We start from the raw sequence: 16,081 nt of genomic DNA, 5'->3' as shown, positions 1-16,081 counted from the left end.
AACTTTGTCATCACCTGGAAATGCTTTGCCTCTAACATCTTCAATTGTAGCATACCTACTTTTGGTCGGAACCTATATTCTTGCACTTCTTTTACTTCCTTCCTCCTACCACCCCTGTTACAGTTTTGATAGAGACTTTCATTCCCTTCTCTCTTGCTTTCCTGCAAGTTCATGCTTTCCATGATAACTTCACTTCCTCTTTTAGCCACACTAGACCACCTAACCACTCTCTTCACAACACCACCATTGTCTTTAGGCTTTCATTCTTTTGGCACATCAGCTTTAAGAATCTCATACTTTGGGGGGCACCTGGGTGGCTCAGTCGGTTAAGTGTCCGACTTCGGTTCAGGTCATGAACTCGCGGTTTGTGAGTTCGAGACCCGTGTCGGGTACTGTGCTGACAGCTCAGAGCCTGGAGCCTGCTTCGGATTCTGTATCTCCTGTCTGCCCCCCCCATGCTCATGCTCTGTCTCTCTCTGTCTCTCAATAATAAATAAATGTTAAAAAAAAAAGAATCTCATACTTTGGGGGGTGCCTGGGTGACTCAATCAGTTAAGCATCCAACTTCAACTGAGGTCATGATCTCATGGTTCATGAGTTCAAGCCCTGTGCCCGCTTTGGATTCTGTGTCTCCCTCTTTCTGCCCCTTCCCCATTCATGCTCCGTCTCTCTCTGTCTCTCAAAAATAAATAAATGTTAAAAAAAATAAATAAAAAGAATCTCCTACTTTGGTCCAACTGAAGGATATCATAATCATGTGAAAAGTCGCCATTACTTATTTATGGTGTCTGACTTTGGTTAGACTCTTGGCACTTCTCAGCAAGGCTTTCCTATATTCCTCATCAACTCTAGTTACTGTTCTCTTATCTGAATTATCCACCATCATTAACACTTTCCTTAAAGTCCTCTACCCCACCACTGGGTCCTTTCTTTTAGTAGATGATCCTGTTTCCTACTATACAGAGGATGGAAGGTTTTAGATGAAATCCTCTGAATCTTACTTCCACGTCTACCTAGATTCTCTATATCTGTATCCTTCCTGACTCGAGGTCTGCTTGTCTCAGAAAAAGAGGTGGCCTCAGATTCTTACTCACATATTTAACTGCCTAAGGTTCAGTCTCCCTGGAACCTCAAACTCAGTATGACCAAAATGGAAACTGTATCTCTACTTCTAAATGTATTTTACTGAATTACATATTTTGGTCAATGTCACTGTCACCCACTCAACTACTCAGCTCAGAAACTGAGGAGTCGTCCTTCATTTCATCCTTTTGCTCTAGCTCTATACAAAACCTACAGTAACCAAACTCTACAGTTTCTATAGCTGTAACATCTCTTCTACATGTTCCTTCCTCTCAAGCCTCACAGAGAATGATTTACTTCTACTCTTTACTGTCATTCACCTGGACATTTACAACATGCTTCCTAGCTAGTTTCCTTGACTCTATTCTTGTACATACACCTCCCTCAATCCTTTATACTGCTGCTAGAGTAATCTTTCTAATTTACAAATCTAATTACATAGTCCCCTGCTTAAAATCCTGGAACAACTGCCCCCTCTGTGCAAAATGAAAGTCATACTTTTTTACTAAGTATTCAAGGTCCTCCGTGAATTGCCTCCTGTATTAGTTTCCTATTGCTGTAACAAAACAGCAATTACCGAAAACATGGTGGCCTAAAACAATACAGATTTTTTTTCTTTTACAGTTCTGGAGGTCAGAAGGCCAAAATTAGTTTTACTGAGTTAAAGTCAAGGTGTTAACTGGGCTGGTTCCTTTAGGAGGCTCTTGGGAAGAATCCATTCCCTTGCTTTTCCCACTCCTAGAGGCCACTTACACTCCTTAACTTACTTCCCCTCTTCTATCTTCAAGGCCAGGAATGGAGCATCCTGCTTCTGTTGTCACATTGCCTTCTACTTTTTCTGTCGTCAACTCTAACCTTGCTTCCCTCTTCTAAGGACACTTGTGATTATATTTAGAGCCCAACTGGATAATCAGGGATAACCTCCTCACTTCAAGATCCTTAATCACATCTCCATGGTCCCTTTGGCTGTATAAGGCAACATTCATTCCCAAGTTCTGGGGATTAGGACCTGGATATCTTTGTGAGTCATTACTCAGCCCACCATATCCTGCTCCTTCCTCTTTAAGTTTATTCTTTGCCAAACTCCTGACAGCATTTATGCTGTAGCTAGCTACCCCCAATTTTTTCTAGTTCCTTAAAGCATCATACAGTTTCTCATTTTGGTGCCTTTTATTATCATTTTCTTCTCTATCAGGAATGCCCATCCTGCTGTGTCTGGAAAAACTGACTTATAGTTTAAGGATCAGCTCTTGTGTTGACCATTCTATTAAAGCATTTCCCAATTTCTCTTCCTCAGGAGCAAATGACCATTCTTCCTCTTCTTTACTTTGTATAGGTTTTTAACATCGCCCAATAATATCTTATTGCATTTATTTATATGTTTTTTTTTTCTTGCCCAAGCTACATGACCTCCTGGATGGTTGGTTTTTATAGATCCACACTTGAGATGTACAGATGTTTACTAATGAGGTAATAAGGATCTAACCCACCTGTAAAAATATTTCCTTCATCCATTACCACATTCACTTCAATCTTCCCTTCATCTGTAAGAGAAGACAGAATTTTGTGCCCAAAACAATAGTAGAAATAGAAGAAAGACAAAGAAGCCACACACTGAAGTACAACACAAAATTCAGCAAATTTTAATGATTTGCTCTAGAATTTTATCCTATTTTTTATCAAATGTAAACGTAGAAAGTCAAAGCTCTGATCAGTCAAAGCTCTGATTATAAAAAAGATACTTAATTTCATATGAAGACATCAGTATTTATTCTATTAAGACAAACTGCACATAGTAGAGTACTGCTAGGCTGACATTTAAAAAGTAGCCCTCTCTATTTTCAGATCAGGAAGAACTCCATTTTACTGATTATGAGGCTGACAAGCACTGTAAAAGGGGTAAATGCTCCAATAGGAAAGATCTGACTTGAAGCATTAATAATGTCTATTTCTGTACTGAAATGACAGGTGACATTTAGCTATGTTCTTCCACTATCCACATTCAACATGTATTTAAAAAGCTTGATCAACCTAAATGAATTTTAATATATTTTTTTAAATTTTGTATTTTTTAAAAACTTTATTTTGTATTTTCCTCTTAAATGAGGGTATTTAGAAGGAACCACCTGATAGATTGTCAGTGCCTCACAGGAAAATGTCTCATCCATTCTCATGTATTTCAATTAGTCCCACAGAAGACTTAGGATGGTCTGAGATGGGTCTCTAATGCTGCTTCCTGTGGGCTCACTGACCTGAAGAGGGGTACTCAGGGAGATGGCTGACACTTCCACAACCAAAGTCACTGTTGTGGCATTCCAGTAAACTTTCAAGATACCTGGAAAATGTGGTAGCAAAAAATATATACATCCTTTCATAGGCAGATCAAAAATATTGGGAAATTATATGTTTCTAGTAATAAAAAAACTGTCCTATGGAAAATTCACTTTTTCTGGCAACAGCAAAGGCATCATTAAGTGGCATTGTGTTGAGATGAATATAGACTGGTTGTTATTATTACTACTAATAAAAACTCTATGCTAGGAACTTGCAATGTTTAGGAAAGGTAGCCATTATTCTGTTTTTAACAAAAGGGAACTAAGACTCAGAGGGTTTCATTTGACCAATCTTGCACAATTAGGAATTTTCAGTGCTGAGATTCAAACCTGTGTCTCATTCCAACTTATAAATTCTTTCCACAATGCCATCTAATCAGAGGAACAAGTGGGATTAATCTCAGGTTTTTGCTGTTTTTCCCATGAGAGTTGTTATCTTGGAAACTTTTCTGAGTAGGTCTTATGGGTCTTGTATTATGGGGTCATGCTAACATATGCTAGGTGTGAATTATATAATGGCAAAGTACTTTGAAAATTATTCTCCATCTTGAAATTGTTTCTGGTAGTTCAGAATCTACTCTAGGTAAATGTTTTTTTTTTTTTTTTGTCTCTCTTTTAACACTATTTCCTCCTTATTCTATTTGCTTACTTTCAAACTTTTCTTATCAGATATTCCCTCCATTCTTCTTCTTCTTTTTTTTTTTTTTATCTTCTTCTTTTGGTCTGATTATAATCTCATCAGTGCTCTGGCATGTTGCTAAGCTTTGCTGAATCTGTGGATTGGTAACTTCCTAAGTAAAGATGAATTATTAGAGTATTCATTTCTAACCATATTCATACATATATCTAGTTGAATGTCATGTAGGTATATTAAAGTCAACATGTCTAAAACTGAAACTACTCTCGGGGCGCCTGGGTGGCTCAGTCGGTTGAGCGTCCGACTTCAGCCAGGTCACTATCTCGCGGTCTGTGAGTTTGAGCCCCGCGTCGGGCTCTGGGCTGATGGCTCAGAGCCTGGAGCCTGCTTCTGATTCTGTGTCTCCCTCTCTCTCTGCCCCTCCCCCATTCATGCTCTGTCTCTCTGTCTCAAAAAAAATAAATAAAAAACATTAAAAAAAATAAAATAAAACTGAAACTACTCTCTTGACACTGTAACCTGAACATCTTCCTGAATTCTCCAATTGGCTTATGATATGACTGATGACCTAGCCACCAAAAGGTCTCTGTTTTCTTAAAATTCTTATTTTTCATAATTCACATGTAATCAGTCATCAAACCTATTCATTTTAATTCTAAAATATTTCCCAAATCTCTTATCTGTCATTAAGTTTACTTTGCTTGCTCAGGCCTTATCATCTCTTGTTGCATCATAGCAATATCTTTCAAATTTGAGTCTTCGCTTCCAATAGTGCCTCCTACATTGTCATCAGTATTGACTTCCAAAAGAGAAATACTCTAGAAATATCATTGCCTATAGGATAAAGTCTAAGATCAAGGAGAAAAATAGACAATTCAAGAACAATAGTTGGGATTTCAATATTCCACTCTCAATAAAGGATAGAACAACTAAATAGAAAAGTCAGTAGCATAAAGGAGACTTGAACAATATTATCAACCATGAGAAATTCTTTAGGATATACCAGGCCATAAGTCTCATTCAATTTAAAAGGACTGAAATCATAAAAAAGTATGTCCTCTGACTATCATGGAATTAATTCAAAATCAACAGCAGGAGAAAATTTGGGAAATTCACAAACATTTGGAAATTCAAAAACACATTTTGAAATAACCCATGGATCAAAGAAGAAATATTGGAAATTAGACAGTATTTCTAACTGAAAATGAAAACACATCATATTGAGATTTCTGGAATGCAGCTAAAGTAGTGCTTTGAGGAAAATTTATAGTCGTAAATAAACACCTATATTAGAAAAGAAAAATTTCAAATTAATAATCTAAATTATCATCTTAAGAATCTAGAAACATAAGAGCAAATGAAATCAAATGTAAGCTGAAAGAAGGAAATAATAGAGATTAGAGCTGAAATCAATAAAATGGAAAGCAGAAAACCAGTAGGGAAAATTGATATCGGCTCTTTGAAAAGATCAACAAAATTGACGAATCTTTAGCTGGGTTAACCAAATAAAAAGAGAAAAGACACGGATCAAAATCAGGAGGGATGACATCACCATCAACTCTACAAGAATTAAAAGGAATATAAAGGAATACTGTGAACAACTTCGTGTCAACAAATTAGACATGAAATGGACAAAATGCTAGAAAGGTACAAATTACCAAAACTAATTCAAGAGGATGAAGGCTCAGCTCCACAGCATGGTATAAGGTCTTTCCAGTCTCAGCAGCCTACCTTTCTAGCCATGTTTCCTGTTTCTTTACAACATGAAGCATATATTCTAGCCACAAGGAAATACTTGCTGCTCTCCTAACATTCATGAATTTGCATGATTTTATGCTTTTGTATGCATTGCTTTCCTCATCTGGAATGCCTTTATCCCCCTCAGGTTATCCTTGAGTTTTCTCACATAAGTAAGCACTTGCAAGTATAGGCTCTATATGTACTGTACATGTAGCCTGTGGGTGGGTGCTTGTTTGCTGTGGGTTGTCCCAGCTTTCTTTTCTTTTTCTTTTTATCTTTATTTTTATTTTTTTTTTGAGAGAGAGAGAGAGAGAGAGAGAGAGGGAGAGAAGGAGGGAGGGAGGGAGAGAGAGAGAGAAAATGCTAAGCAGGCTTCATGCTCAGCATAGAGTCTGATGCAGGGCTTGATCCCACCACCCTGGGAATCAAGAGTTAGAAACTCAACTGACTGAGTCATCCAGGCACCTCTCTTTTAAAAAATTTTAATTCCAATATAGTTAATGTACAGTTATATTAGTTTCAGGTGTACAGTATAGTGATTCAAGAATTCTATACATCATCCAGTGCTCATCATGACAAGTGCCTTCCTTTAACCCCATGGAATGCCTTTTTTTTTCCCCTGAAGAATTTCTATACATTTTTGACAAGTCTTCCTCTGATTCTTTACCTGGTGAACTTAGCTTTTCCCTTCCTCAGGATCTTACTGAATGCATTTTTAGTATTACAGCACAACCGCATAGTGGTATGATGGCCTGTCAGCATGTGAGACTCCTTACTAGATGCTGAACTCCTAGAGGACAGAGAACCATCATCTTCATTTTTATATTCCTAATAGTTTATGTATATTAGGCACTCAATAAAGTCCACTGCAGGAATTGATGAATTCTTGAGGATTGGGTCTCTTTCTGTTTTTTAATGTTTCTGCACACTCTAAACATGCTCTCAGAAATTCTCACATACAAATGCAAAGTTTCACCGTAGGAGCAGCTCACCATCAGCAGGCAGGTTGCTGAGCAGGTCCAGGTACTCCTCTTCTTCCAGGTCAAAGCCCATACTTTTCATGAAGAGTCCTAACTGATTAACATTAAGCTCCACTCCTTAGGGAAACAAAGGATGGAAGTGAGAAGGGCAAACAATAATGATAAAGTGAAAAATGCTAGGCATGTCCATGCATTAATTGGAGGGACAACAATCAAAGGAACAATAAATTTGCTTAAATGAAAAGAGCTAGCATGGGAATCAGGAACAGAACCTGCTCTTCATTGTTGTCCAGAAGACTTGACTGTAGCTCTCGGGAGACATTTATAAGGAGAAAAATAAAGGATTGGCAAGTCTGATGAAGACCGTCTTTCTAATTCCTCTCTGGAAATAGGACTTGGAATGATAGAGACAAAAGTAATTCCTTCAAAGGTAGTTATGTTAAAAGTAGTAAATGATGAGACAAAAATTTGTTAGATTAACAAATTTGTCATCACCAAAAATAAATGTGGTTTTTAAAATGTAAATACGAAACATAAGGAATCTCAATTTTACCTGACTGCTCACTCACCTTTGAGAGACCTTATGCCACCCAGCAGCTTATGCTTATACAACTTTCCAGCAGCTGTAAGATAGGGCACAATACAGTAATTGGTAAGGGAACCTGTTGTAATAATTTAAAACCTAGCAATTTCAGAAAGAACAATTCTTATAGTTTTACTCATTTTCCCCCCCTGTTTATTATATCCCAACTTAAGAGTTAGACCAATAGAAAAAGCTCTCAAGAGAGTAAATCTACACACTACTTAAAAAATGTTTATTTACTTTTGGGAGAGAAAGAGAGAGAGAGCACGTGTGGAGAGGGGCAGAGAGAGACGGAGACACAGAATCTGAAGCAGACTCCAGGCTCTGAGCTGTCAGCACAGAGCCTGATCCGGGGCCCAAACTCATGATCCGTGAGATCACAACCTGAGCCGAAGTCTAATGCTCGACTGACTGAGCCACCTAGGTGCCCTGTACCCACTTTCTGATTTGACAGTTGAAACAATTATTAGTGGTGTCTTTCCATACCTTTCCCATGTCTCTCTTTTCATCTACTTCTCATTTTCTCCTTTTTTTGCTTAAGATCACACATATTAATGCTCTCAGGGATAAGAGTAGATACTGGTGGGACTCATGAGTGAAGCCATGGATGATTTCTGAGCTAAAAAAAACCTGACAACCATGACAGGACTTCTTTGAATATTAGTAATGAGTATTTCTACATGTTTTCCACGTGACATCACATAGATGTTGTTTTAGATATTTTCATTGACAAGCCCATGAAAATGACTCTTCTGCAAGGTAATCCCTCAGTGAGATGTCCTGTGCTGCCAACACAGGTGTTGTATTTTACAAAAATTCAAACATGGATTTCTACTCCCACATAGGTGGTGGACTAGCATGAATATCTGGTTCCTTCCCCACAAATCAACCCTGAAGAAACTGAAGTCTGAGCAGTGTCTAACCACTGCCCTTAAACCCCACAGGCTGATGTTCACTGGAGCCTGACCTTACACCTTTACCTAAAGCATATTTTCAAACATAGTAATGATGCCCCAAGAGAACAAGGACTCACAGGACAGGACCAAAGTAGCCAGTCATCTGAGGAATATAACTACTTCAAAAACAAACAGACAAACAAACAAACAAACAAACAGACTGAATAATGTATATTATTTGAATAAGAATTATTGGAATAAAAGGACCAGGAGTTTAAAATAAGCATGACAGATATACTTAAGGAGAGAAGATATTAGCAAAATATAAAAAGAACAAGAAAATATGAAAAGAATCAATGGAAATATTAGGTATAAAACATTTGGTATAAAAACAATTTTAATTTTTTTAATGTTTATTTATTTTTGAGAGAGAGCACAAGTAGGGGAGTGGGAGAGAGAGAGAGAGAGAGAGAGAGAAGGAATCCTAAGCAGGCTCTGTTCTGTCAGCATGGAGCCAGATGAGGGGCTCAAACCCATGAACTATGAGATCATGACCTGAGGGGAAGCCAAATGCTCAACCAAGTGAACCACCCAGGCTCCCAGGACACCCAGGCACCTCTGCTATAAAAAAGTTTAAATAAAGAAACACAGCGGATGAGATAGAGTACAAAGGAAATATCTAAAAAATTAATTAGTGGGTAGTTTGATCAGATTGAAGAATTCTCTCAGAGGGCAACAGAAAAGGATAAAGAGGTGGAAAATGGAAAATTATAAGATATGCCTATAGAAGTAGCAGTGCTAATCTCTGGGTAACAAGAGTTCCAAAGGAGAGAAAAAAAAATGGTAAGGAGAAACTATTTGATGAAATAATAATTTAAAATCTCCAGGATTAAAGAAAGATGACTTTATATTAAAATAGCTCATATAGATTTAAATAGAAGATGGAAAATTCCAACCTAGATATACATTATAGCGACTTTAATAATATCAAATAAAAACAAAATTCTAAAACTCTTCAGAGAGAAAAGAAGGAGACCTATAAAGGAAGAAAAACCAGATTGACATTAGATTTCTCAACAATAATTCTAGATGCTGAAAGGCAATGGAGTAAAATTAATGGAGAAATATTAAAAGGGCTTCGAACTTAAATACAAATTGTTATTTAAGCATGAGGGCATAACCAAAATATTCCCAAGGACTCAAGATTTATGATTCATCACACAGACACCCATATTGAAAACTTTTTAAAAAGAAAGTACTCAGGGGTACCTGGGTCGCTCAGTCGGTGAAGCACTTGACTTCAGCTCAGGTCATGATCTCATGGTTGGTGAGTTCAAGTCCCCCATTGGGCTCTGTGCTGATAGCTCAGAGCCTGGATGGAGCCTCCTTAAGATTCTGTGTCTCCCTCTCTCTCTGCCCCTCCCCCCATTGTGCTCTGTCTTTCTGTCTCTCAAAACTAAATAAACATTTAAAAAATTAAAAAAAAAGGGCAGTACTTGATAAGTAAAACAAATCTAGGAGTTGTTACAAGAGGTATGGAAGGGAAAAATGACCAAATATCTGGTGAAGTATATTGATTTTTTTTTTAAAGTCAAGAGAAAAAAGAGAAAGAATATTATCTATAGTAACCCTGACTTAAATCCTAGTTAAATACCAACATAATTGGTATAGCAAGCAAGGTAAGTTGACAAATAGGACATGAGAGTATACTAAAATCCTTGTCTTATTTGGGGGATTGATGAATTTAAGATATCAGTGAGGTAAGTGGCCATGAATATGGGTCTTAAGGACAACCACTATAATTTTTCAACCTGTAGAATAAAACTTAATGAATCTAATGGGAAATATAAAGACAGAAAAAAGTAATAAGAATACTGTAAATGGAAACTATGAAATATTATAGCAGAACCATGTCCTATAAACAGTAATTATGAAGGAATTTATTAAGGAATTTAACTCAACAATTATAAAATATAGACTCTTAGATGATATTAAAAAATAAAACCAAACAGTATATTGTCTACAAGTGACATAACAAAAAGACAGTAAAACTTGAAAACAAAAGCATGGATATGAACCAAAAGAAAGCCAGAGTAACAGTACTATACCTGACAAAATAGTATTTAAGGCAAAATATATATCATAAGGGACAAAGAAGGATGTTCTCTTAATGGTGTCTTATAAGTCCTTAGGCCTTCTTTATTCCTTTTCATTTTCTGTCCATTTTGCTTCTCTAATTAGATAATTTCAAATGATCTTTCTTCAGGTTCACTGATTCTTTCTTCTGCTTGTGCCAGCTGGGTTCTTAAGTTTTTAAGCTCATTATTGAATTCTTCAGTTCAGTTATTTTATTTTTCAGCTCCAAAATTTATTTGGTTCATTTTTACATTTTTCATCTCTATGCTGAATTTCTCATTTTGTTCTTGTATTGTTTTCATTATTTAAATTGTTTATTTGACTTCTCTTGTAGCTCTCTGAGTGTCTTTAGAACAATTATTTTGAATTCTTTGTTAGGTAATTTGTGTATCTCCATTTCTTTGGGGTCAGTTACTGGAAGATTACTGTGTTCCTTTGGTGGTATCATGTTTCCCTGATTCTTCATGATCCCAATAGACTTGTGTGTGTCTGTGCATTTAAAGAAGCAGTCTCCTATACTTTATATGGACTGTTTTCAGTAAGGAAAGACCTTCACCCATCTTTAGGGATACACCAGAGTTGTTGCGGCTCTGGGACTAGTGGTACCTGGTGCCAAGAGTGGAGATATGTGTTGACTCCAGGTCTGGGGGTATATGGTGTCTTGTCTGCTCACATTCCTGGGGTCCAGGACATGAGCAACTCCATGGTCCTTAGTGAGAGCTATGGGGGGATCCACAGTGGTTTCAAGGGCTTTTGGGGTCCTCAGTAGCACCTCCAGGTCCAGTGGCTGGGGAACAGGACAGGTGGCGGTGCTGGCTGGAGTTAGTGGTTTGCACATACTCAGCTGTGGGGCCTCACTGCAGGTGAGCCAGGGCTGGCTGCAGACATACTCATAGTAACGTGGGTAGCTGGCTTCTGTGAACAGAAAAACCTTGAGCGAAAATCTTAGTGGCAAAATCTGCAGGAAATCTGTAGTGGCTGTGTTGACATTTGCTTTCTTCAGTAAGGAAAGCTATTGGGGTCCTCTGTGGAGCAGTGTGCTGGGGTCTGTAATGAGGTCCTCAGTGATGAAAGCTGGGGGTAACTTTCATATTTGCAAGGGCTATTGAAGTCATCAGCAGCAAAAATTGCTGGGGCCATTTGCAGATGAGGCCACTGGGAACTGTGGTTGCTCCCACTATGAACTGATAATGGTTTCCTTTTCCCTTCTTCCTTGTTCTTAGACATCTCTAGATGTCTTACCTTTGTTGGTCACCAGGTGGAGTGAAACGTAAGCAGGTCCTTTGTGCAGTGCCCCAAAGGCTTGGAAAGTTGGTCACTTACTCCATTCTCCTTTTCTTAGGAGGGGAACTCTTTTGGGCTGGGGAGTTTCCTCTCGGCACTGAGCAATGTTGGCCTAAGGGTGATGCAGGCAAAATGAAGCTGTTCTTTTTACTCTTTTTGTGTGGTTATTCATGGGTTTTCTTGATCCACTGTATTGCTTCAGGTTTTTAAGTGGACTCCTGAGCTCTCCCAGAGCTAATTTTGTTTGTGGATAGCCGTCTAATTGTTGATCTTTGTTGGGCAAAGGAGGGTAGGGTCTCCTACTCTGCCACCTTGGTGACATCTCTCCCCCAAGTAGTTTTTAAGAAATGATATTAACTTATAAAATTTTTTTAATGTTTATTTATTTTTGAGAGGGAGAGAGAGAGACAGACAGACATGAGCCGGGGAGAGGCAGAGTGAGTGGGAGACACAGAATCTGAAGCAGGCTCCAGGCTCTGAGCTGTCAGCACAAAGCCTGACATGGGGCTTGGACTCATGAACCATGAGATCATGACCTGAGCTGAAGTCAGATGCTTAACTGACTGAGCCACCCAGGTGCCCTAGAAATGATATTAACTTAAAAACAATGTTTACTTATTTATTTTTTTAAGAGAGACAGAGAGAGAGAGAGAGAGAGAGAGAGAGAGAGAGAGAGAGAGCGAGCCAGGGAGGGGCAGAGAGAAAGGGAGAGAGAAATCCCAAGCAGGTTCTCCACTGTCAGTGCACAGCCTGAGGCATGGCTCAATCTCATGAACTGTGAGATCATGACCTGAACTGAAACCAATGGACACTTAACTGACTGAGCCACCCAGGTGCCCCCAAAATGGTATTTACGTAGGAATTTTTTTCTGAACCTTTGTTCAGAAAATGTCTTATTTTGTGACATATCAGATAAAGGGTTACTATCCAAAATCTATAAAGAACTTATCAAACTCCCCCCCAAATAAATAAACCAGTGAAGAAATGGGCAAAAGACATGAATAGACACTTTTCCAAAGAAGACATCCAGATGGCTAACAGACACATAAAAAGACACTCAACATCACTCATCATCAGGGAAATACAAATCAAAACCACAATGAGGTATAACCTCACACCTGTCAGAATGGCTAACATTAACAACTCAGGAAACAACAGATGTTGGTGAGGATGCAGAGAAAGAGGAACACTTTTGCACTGCTGGTGGGAATGCAAACTGGTGCAGCCACTGGGGAATACAGTATGGAGGCACCTCAAAAAATTTAAAATATAACTACCCTATGAATGGACAAAGAAAATGTGGTATATATACACAATGGAATCTTATTAGGCCATCAAAAATAATGAAATCTTGCCATTTGCAACAATGTGGATGGAACTAGAGTGTATTATTCTAAGCTTAATTAAGTCAAAGACATAGGATTTCACTCATATGTGGAATTAAAGAAACAAAACACATGAACATAGTGGAAAGGAAAGAAAAATAAGATAAAAGCAGAAAGGTAGGCAAACTGTAAGAGACTCTTAAATACAGAGAACAAACTGAGGGTTGCTGGATGGATATTGGCGGGAAAATGTGCTAAATGGGTGATGGGCATTAAGGAAGGCACTTGGGATGAGCACTGGGTGTTATATGTAAGTGATAGATCACTAAATTCTACTCCTGAAAGCATTATTACACTATATGTTAACTAATTTGGATTGAAATAAAAATAATTAAAAAAGAAAATGTCATATTTTGAAATATGTGAGGATATGAATTTTATTCTCATACTTGATTGATAGGTTAGCTGGATATAGAATTCTAGGTTGGAAACAAATTTTCTAATAATGTTGAAGGTATTACACAATTGTCTTTCATCTTTAAGAGTTGTGGAGAAGTCCAATACCATTCACATACCCCCAACTTTCTATGTGACCTGCTTCTTTCTCTTTGGAAACTTTTATAATTTCGTTATTTCTGGTGTTCTGATTATTTTACAACCTACTCTGATGTGAATCTTTTTCTTTCTTTTCTTTTTTTTTTTTTTTTTAGTTTAATTATTTTTGAAAGAGAGAGAGAGAGCAAGCAAGCGAGCATGAGTGGGTGAAGAACAGAGAATGGGAAACAGAGAATCCCAAGCAGGTTCCACACTGACAGTGCAGATGTGGTGCTCGATCTCATGAACCATGAGATCATGACCTGAGCCAAATTCAAGAGTTAGTTGCTTGACTGACCGAGACATGTAGGAGCCTCGGGTGTGGATCTTTTCCTATTCTTTGGAGTGGTAGGTACTTAGTGAGCCTTTTCAGCCTGGAGTCACATTCTTTCAGATTTGAAGACATTTTTTTAGTAGGATTTATTTTACAGTTTGTTCCTCTATTTTCTTTGTTTCCTCTTTTTGGGACTCCTTCTATTATTCAGTTGTCAGAGTTGTCAGACTGATTTTCTTATTTTTTTTTCTATTTTCCATCTTTTTTGTATTTTTGTTCCAATTTCCAAATTCATCTTCCAGCCCAATGAATTTCTAAATTTTTAGCGCTTTTTTTCCCAAAGAGCTTTTTTCTTTAAAAAAAAAAAGTTTGTTTATTTTGAGAGAGAGAGTTAGAGACAGAGAGAGAGAGAGAGAGAGAGAGAGAATATATGCAAGCTAGGGAGGGGTAGAGAGACAGGAAGAGAGAGAATCCCAAGCAGGCTCCACATTCAGTGGAGCCTGACATGAGGTTCTATCTCACCAACTGCGAAATCATGGCCTGAACTGAAATCAAGAGTCAGCTGCTTAACTGAGTGTGCCACCCAGGTGCACCTCCAAAAGAGCTTTAAAAAATTTTTTAGAGTGCTCCTTTTTTTTAATTAAAAAAAATTTTTTAATGTTTTTATTTATTTTTGAGAGAGAGAGAGAGAGAGAGAGAGAAAGAGACCAAGCCCAAGGGGGGAAGGGACAGAGAGAGGGTGTGACACAGAATCCAGAGCAGGCTCCAGGCTGTGAGCTGTCAACACAGAGCCTGATGCAGAGCTTGAACTTGTGAACCATGAGATCATTATCTGAGCTGAAGTCAGATGCCTAACCCACTGAGCCCCCCAGGAGCCCTGTTAAAAATTTTTTTTTAATGTTTACTTATTATTGAGAGACAGAGACAGCATGTGAGCTGTGAGATCATGACCTGAGCCAAAGTTGGACGCTTAACTGACTGAGCCACCCTGGCGCCCCATAGCGTGCTCCTTTTTCATAGTGTGTCCTAGCTTGTTGCAAGCCTCCTTTTCTTGTTTCGTAACTAGGGCTTTTCTCATCTTTCTGAAGATATTAGTTAAAATTGTTTTGAATTATTTTTCTGCTTTCTCCCTTGAGTATAGTAGTCTCCCCTTATCTTCAGTTTCACTTTCCCTGGTTTCAGTTACCTGTGTCAACTGTGGTCTGGAAGCCGACGACCTTCCTTCTGATGTATTATCCAAAGGTCAATAGTAGCCTAATGCTAATCACAATGCGTCCATAATTCATTTCACTTCATCTAATCATGTAGGCATTTTATCATCTCACATCATCACAAGAAGAAGAGTGAACACAGTACAATAAGATATTGAGAGAAACACAGACAGAGCACATTCATGTCATGTTTATTATGGTGTATTTTTATAATTGTTCTATTTGATTTTTAGTTATTAGTGTTAATCTCTTACTATGCCTAATTTATAAATTAAACTTTATCATAGGTATGTTTGCATAGGAAAAAAACATATATAGTCTGGTACTATCCATGGTTTCAGACATCCCCTGGGGTTTTGGAACATATCCCCATGCATAAAGGGGGATTACTGTACTTCATCCAAGTTCTTTCTTTTCTGCTGGCTTTTATTTCTGTCCTTCATGTAACAAACCTTTCTTACAAGTCATATGATTCTTGGTTGTCTCTGTTTAAGGGTGAGGTGTTTTTGTTTTAGTAGTACACATGTTATTATCTATAGTTTCATTGCAAGCTACAGATCTAAGTATCTGAATAAAGGATATTAGAATTCACTGCCAGCATCTAGGCAGGCCAATGGGAGAAGATGATAGGGGATCTCACCATGCTACACGTTGACTTTCATGTAATTTCCTTGTTTCAGTAGAAAATTCACTCCCAACCTTGGCTGGGTCTGATGTCTGAGAATCTCCCCAGTTTAACCTCTCCAGAGAGTAAATCTCTATGCTGCATGGATAAGAAATACTTGCTTAGCTGTGGAGTGAGGAAGGGGATCTGTCAATTGCATTGATCTTTTTAAAGACTTTCAGCCATATCTCATACTCCTGACTTTAGAGGTAACTGGTGCCTCTATTTCCTGAGCTGTTTACAGTTTTGTGACATTAAGTAGCCCTATTTTTTTAATATTTTATTTTTAAGTAGTATCTATACCCCACATGGGGCTTGAACTCACAATCCTGAGATTAAGA

At 38.0% G+C, this 16,081-nt stretch overlaps 1 protein-coding gene across 2 annotated transcripts in view; it reads right to left on the bottom strand.

The window, feature by feature from the left end:
- EFCAB3 (EF-hand calcium binding domain 3) overlaps nt 1–16,081 on the bottom strand; it is a 108,615-nt gene that overhangs the window by 90,005 nt on the left and 2,529 nt on the right. For both annotated transcript variants that reach the window (XM_043584903.1, XM_043584905.1), the window contains exons 3-5: nt 7,343–7,396; nt 6,786–6,890; nt 2,574–2,627 (exon numbers count right to left, since the gene is read on the bottom strand). In XM_043584903.1, coding sequence (XP_043440838.1) covers nt 2,574–2,627; nt 6,786–6,890; nt 7,343–7,396 — 213 coding nt within the window. The remainder of the gene's footprint in view (nt 1–2,573; nt 2,628–6,785; nt 6,891–7,342; nt 7,397–16,081) is intronic.

The sequence above is a fragment of the Prionailurus bengalensis genome, chromosome E1 (assembly GCF_016509475.1).
Source record: "Prionailurus bengalensis isolate Pbe53 chromosome E1, Fcat_Pben_1.1_paternal_pri, whole genome shotgun sequence".
NCBI classification, from domain to species: domain Eukaryota; kingdom Metazoa; phylum Chordata; class Mammalia; order Carnivora; family Felidae; genus Prionailurus; species Prionailurus bengalensis.
This window is presented reverse-complemented; position numbering and strand designations above follow the sequence as displayed.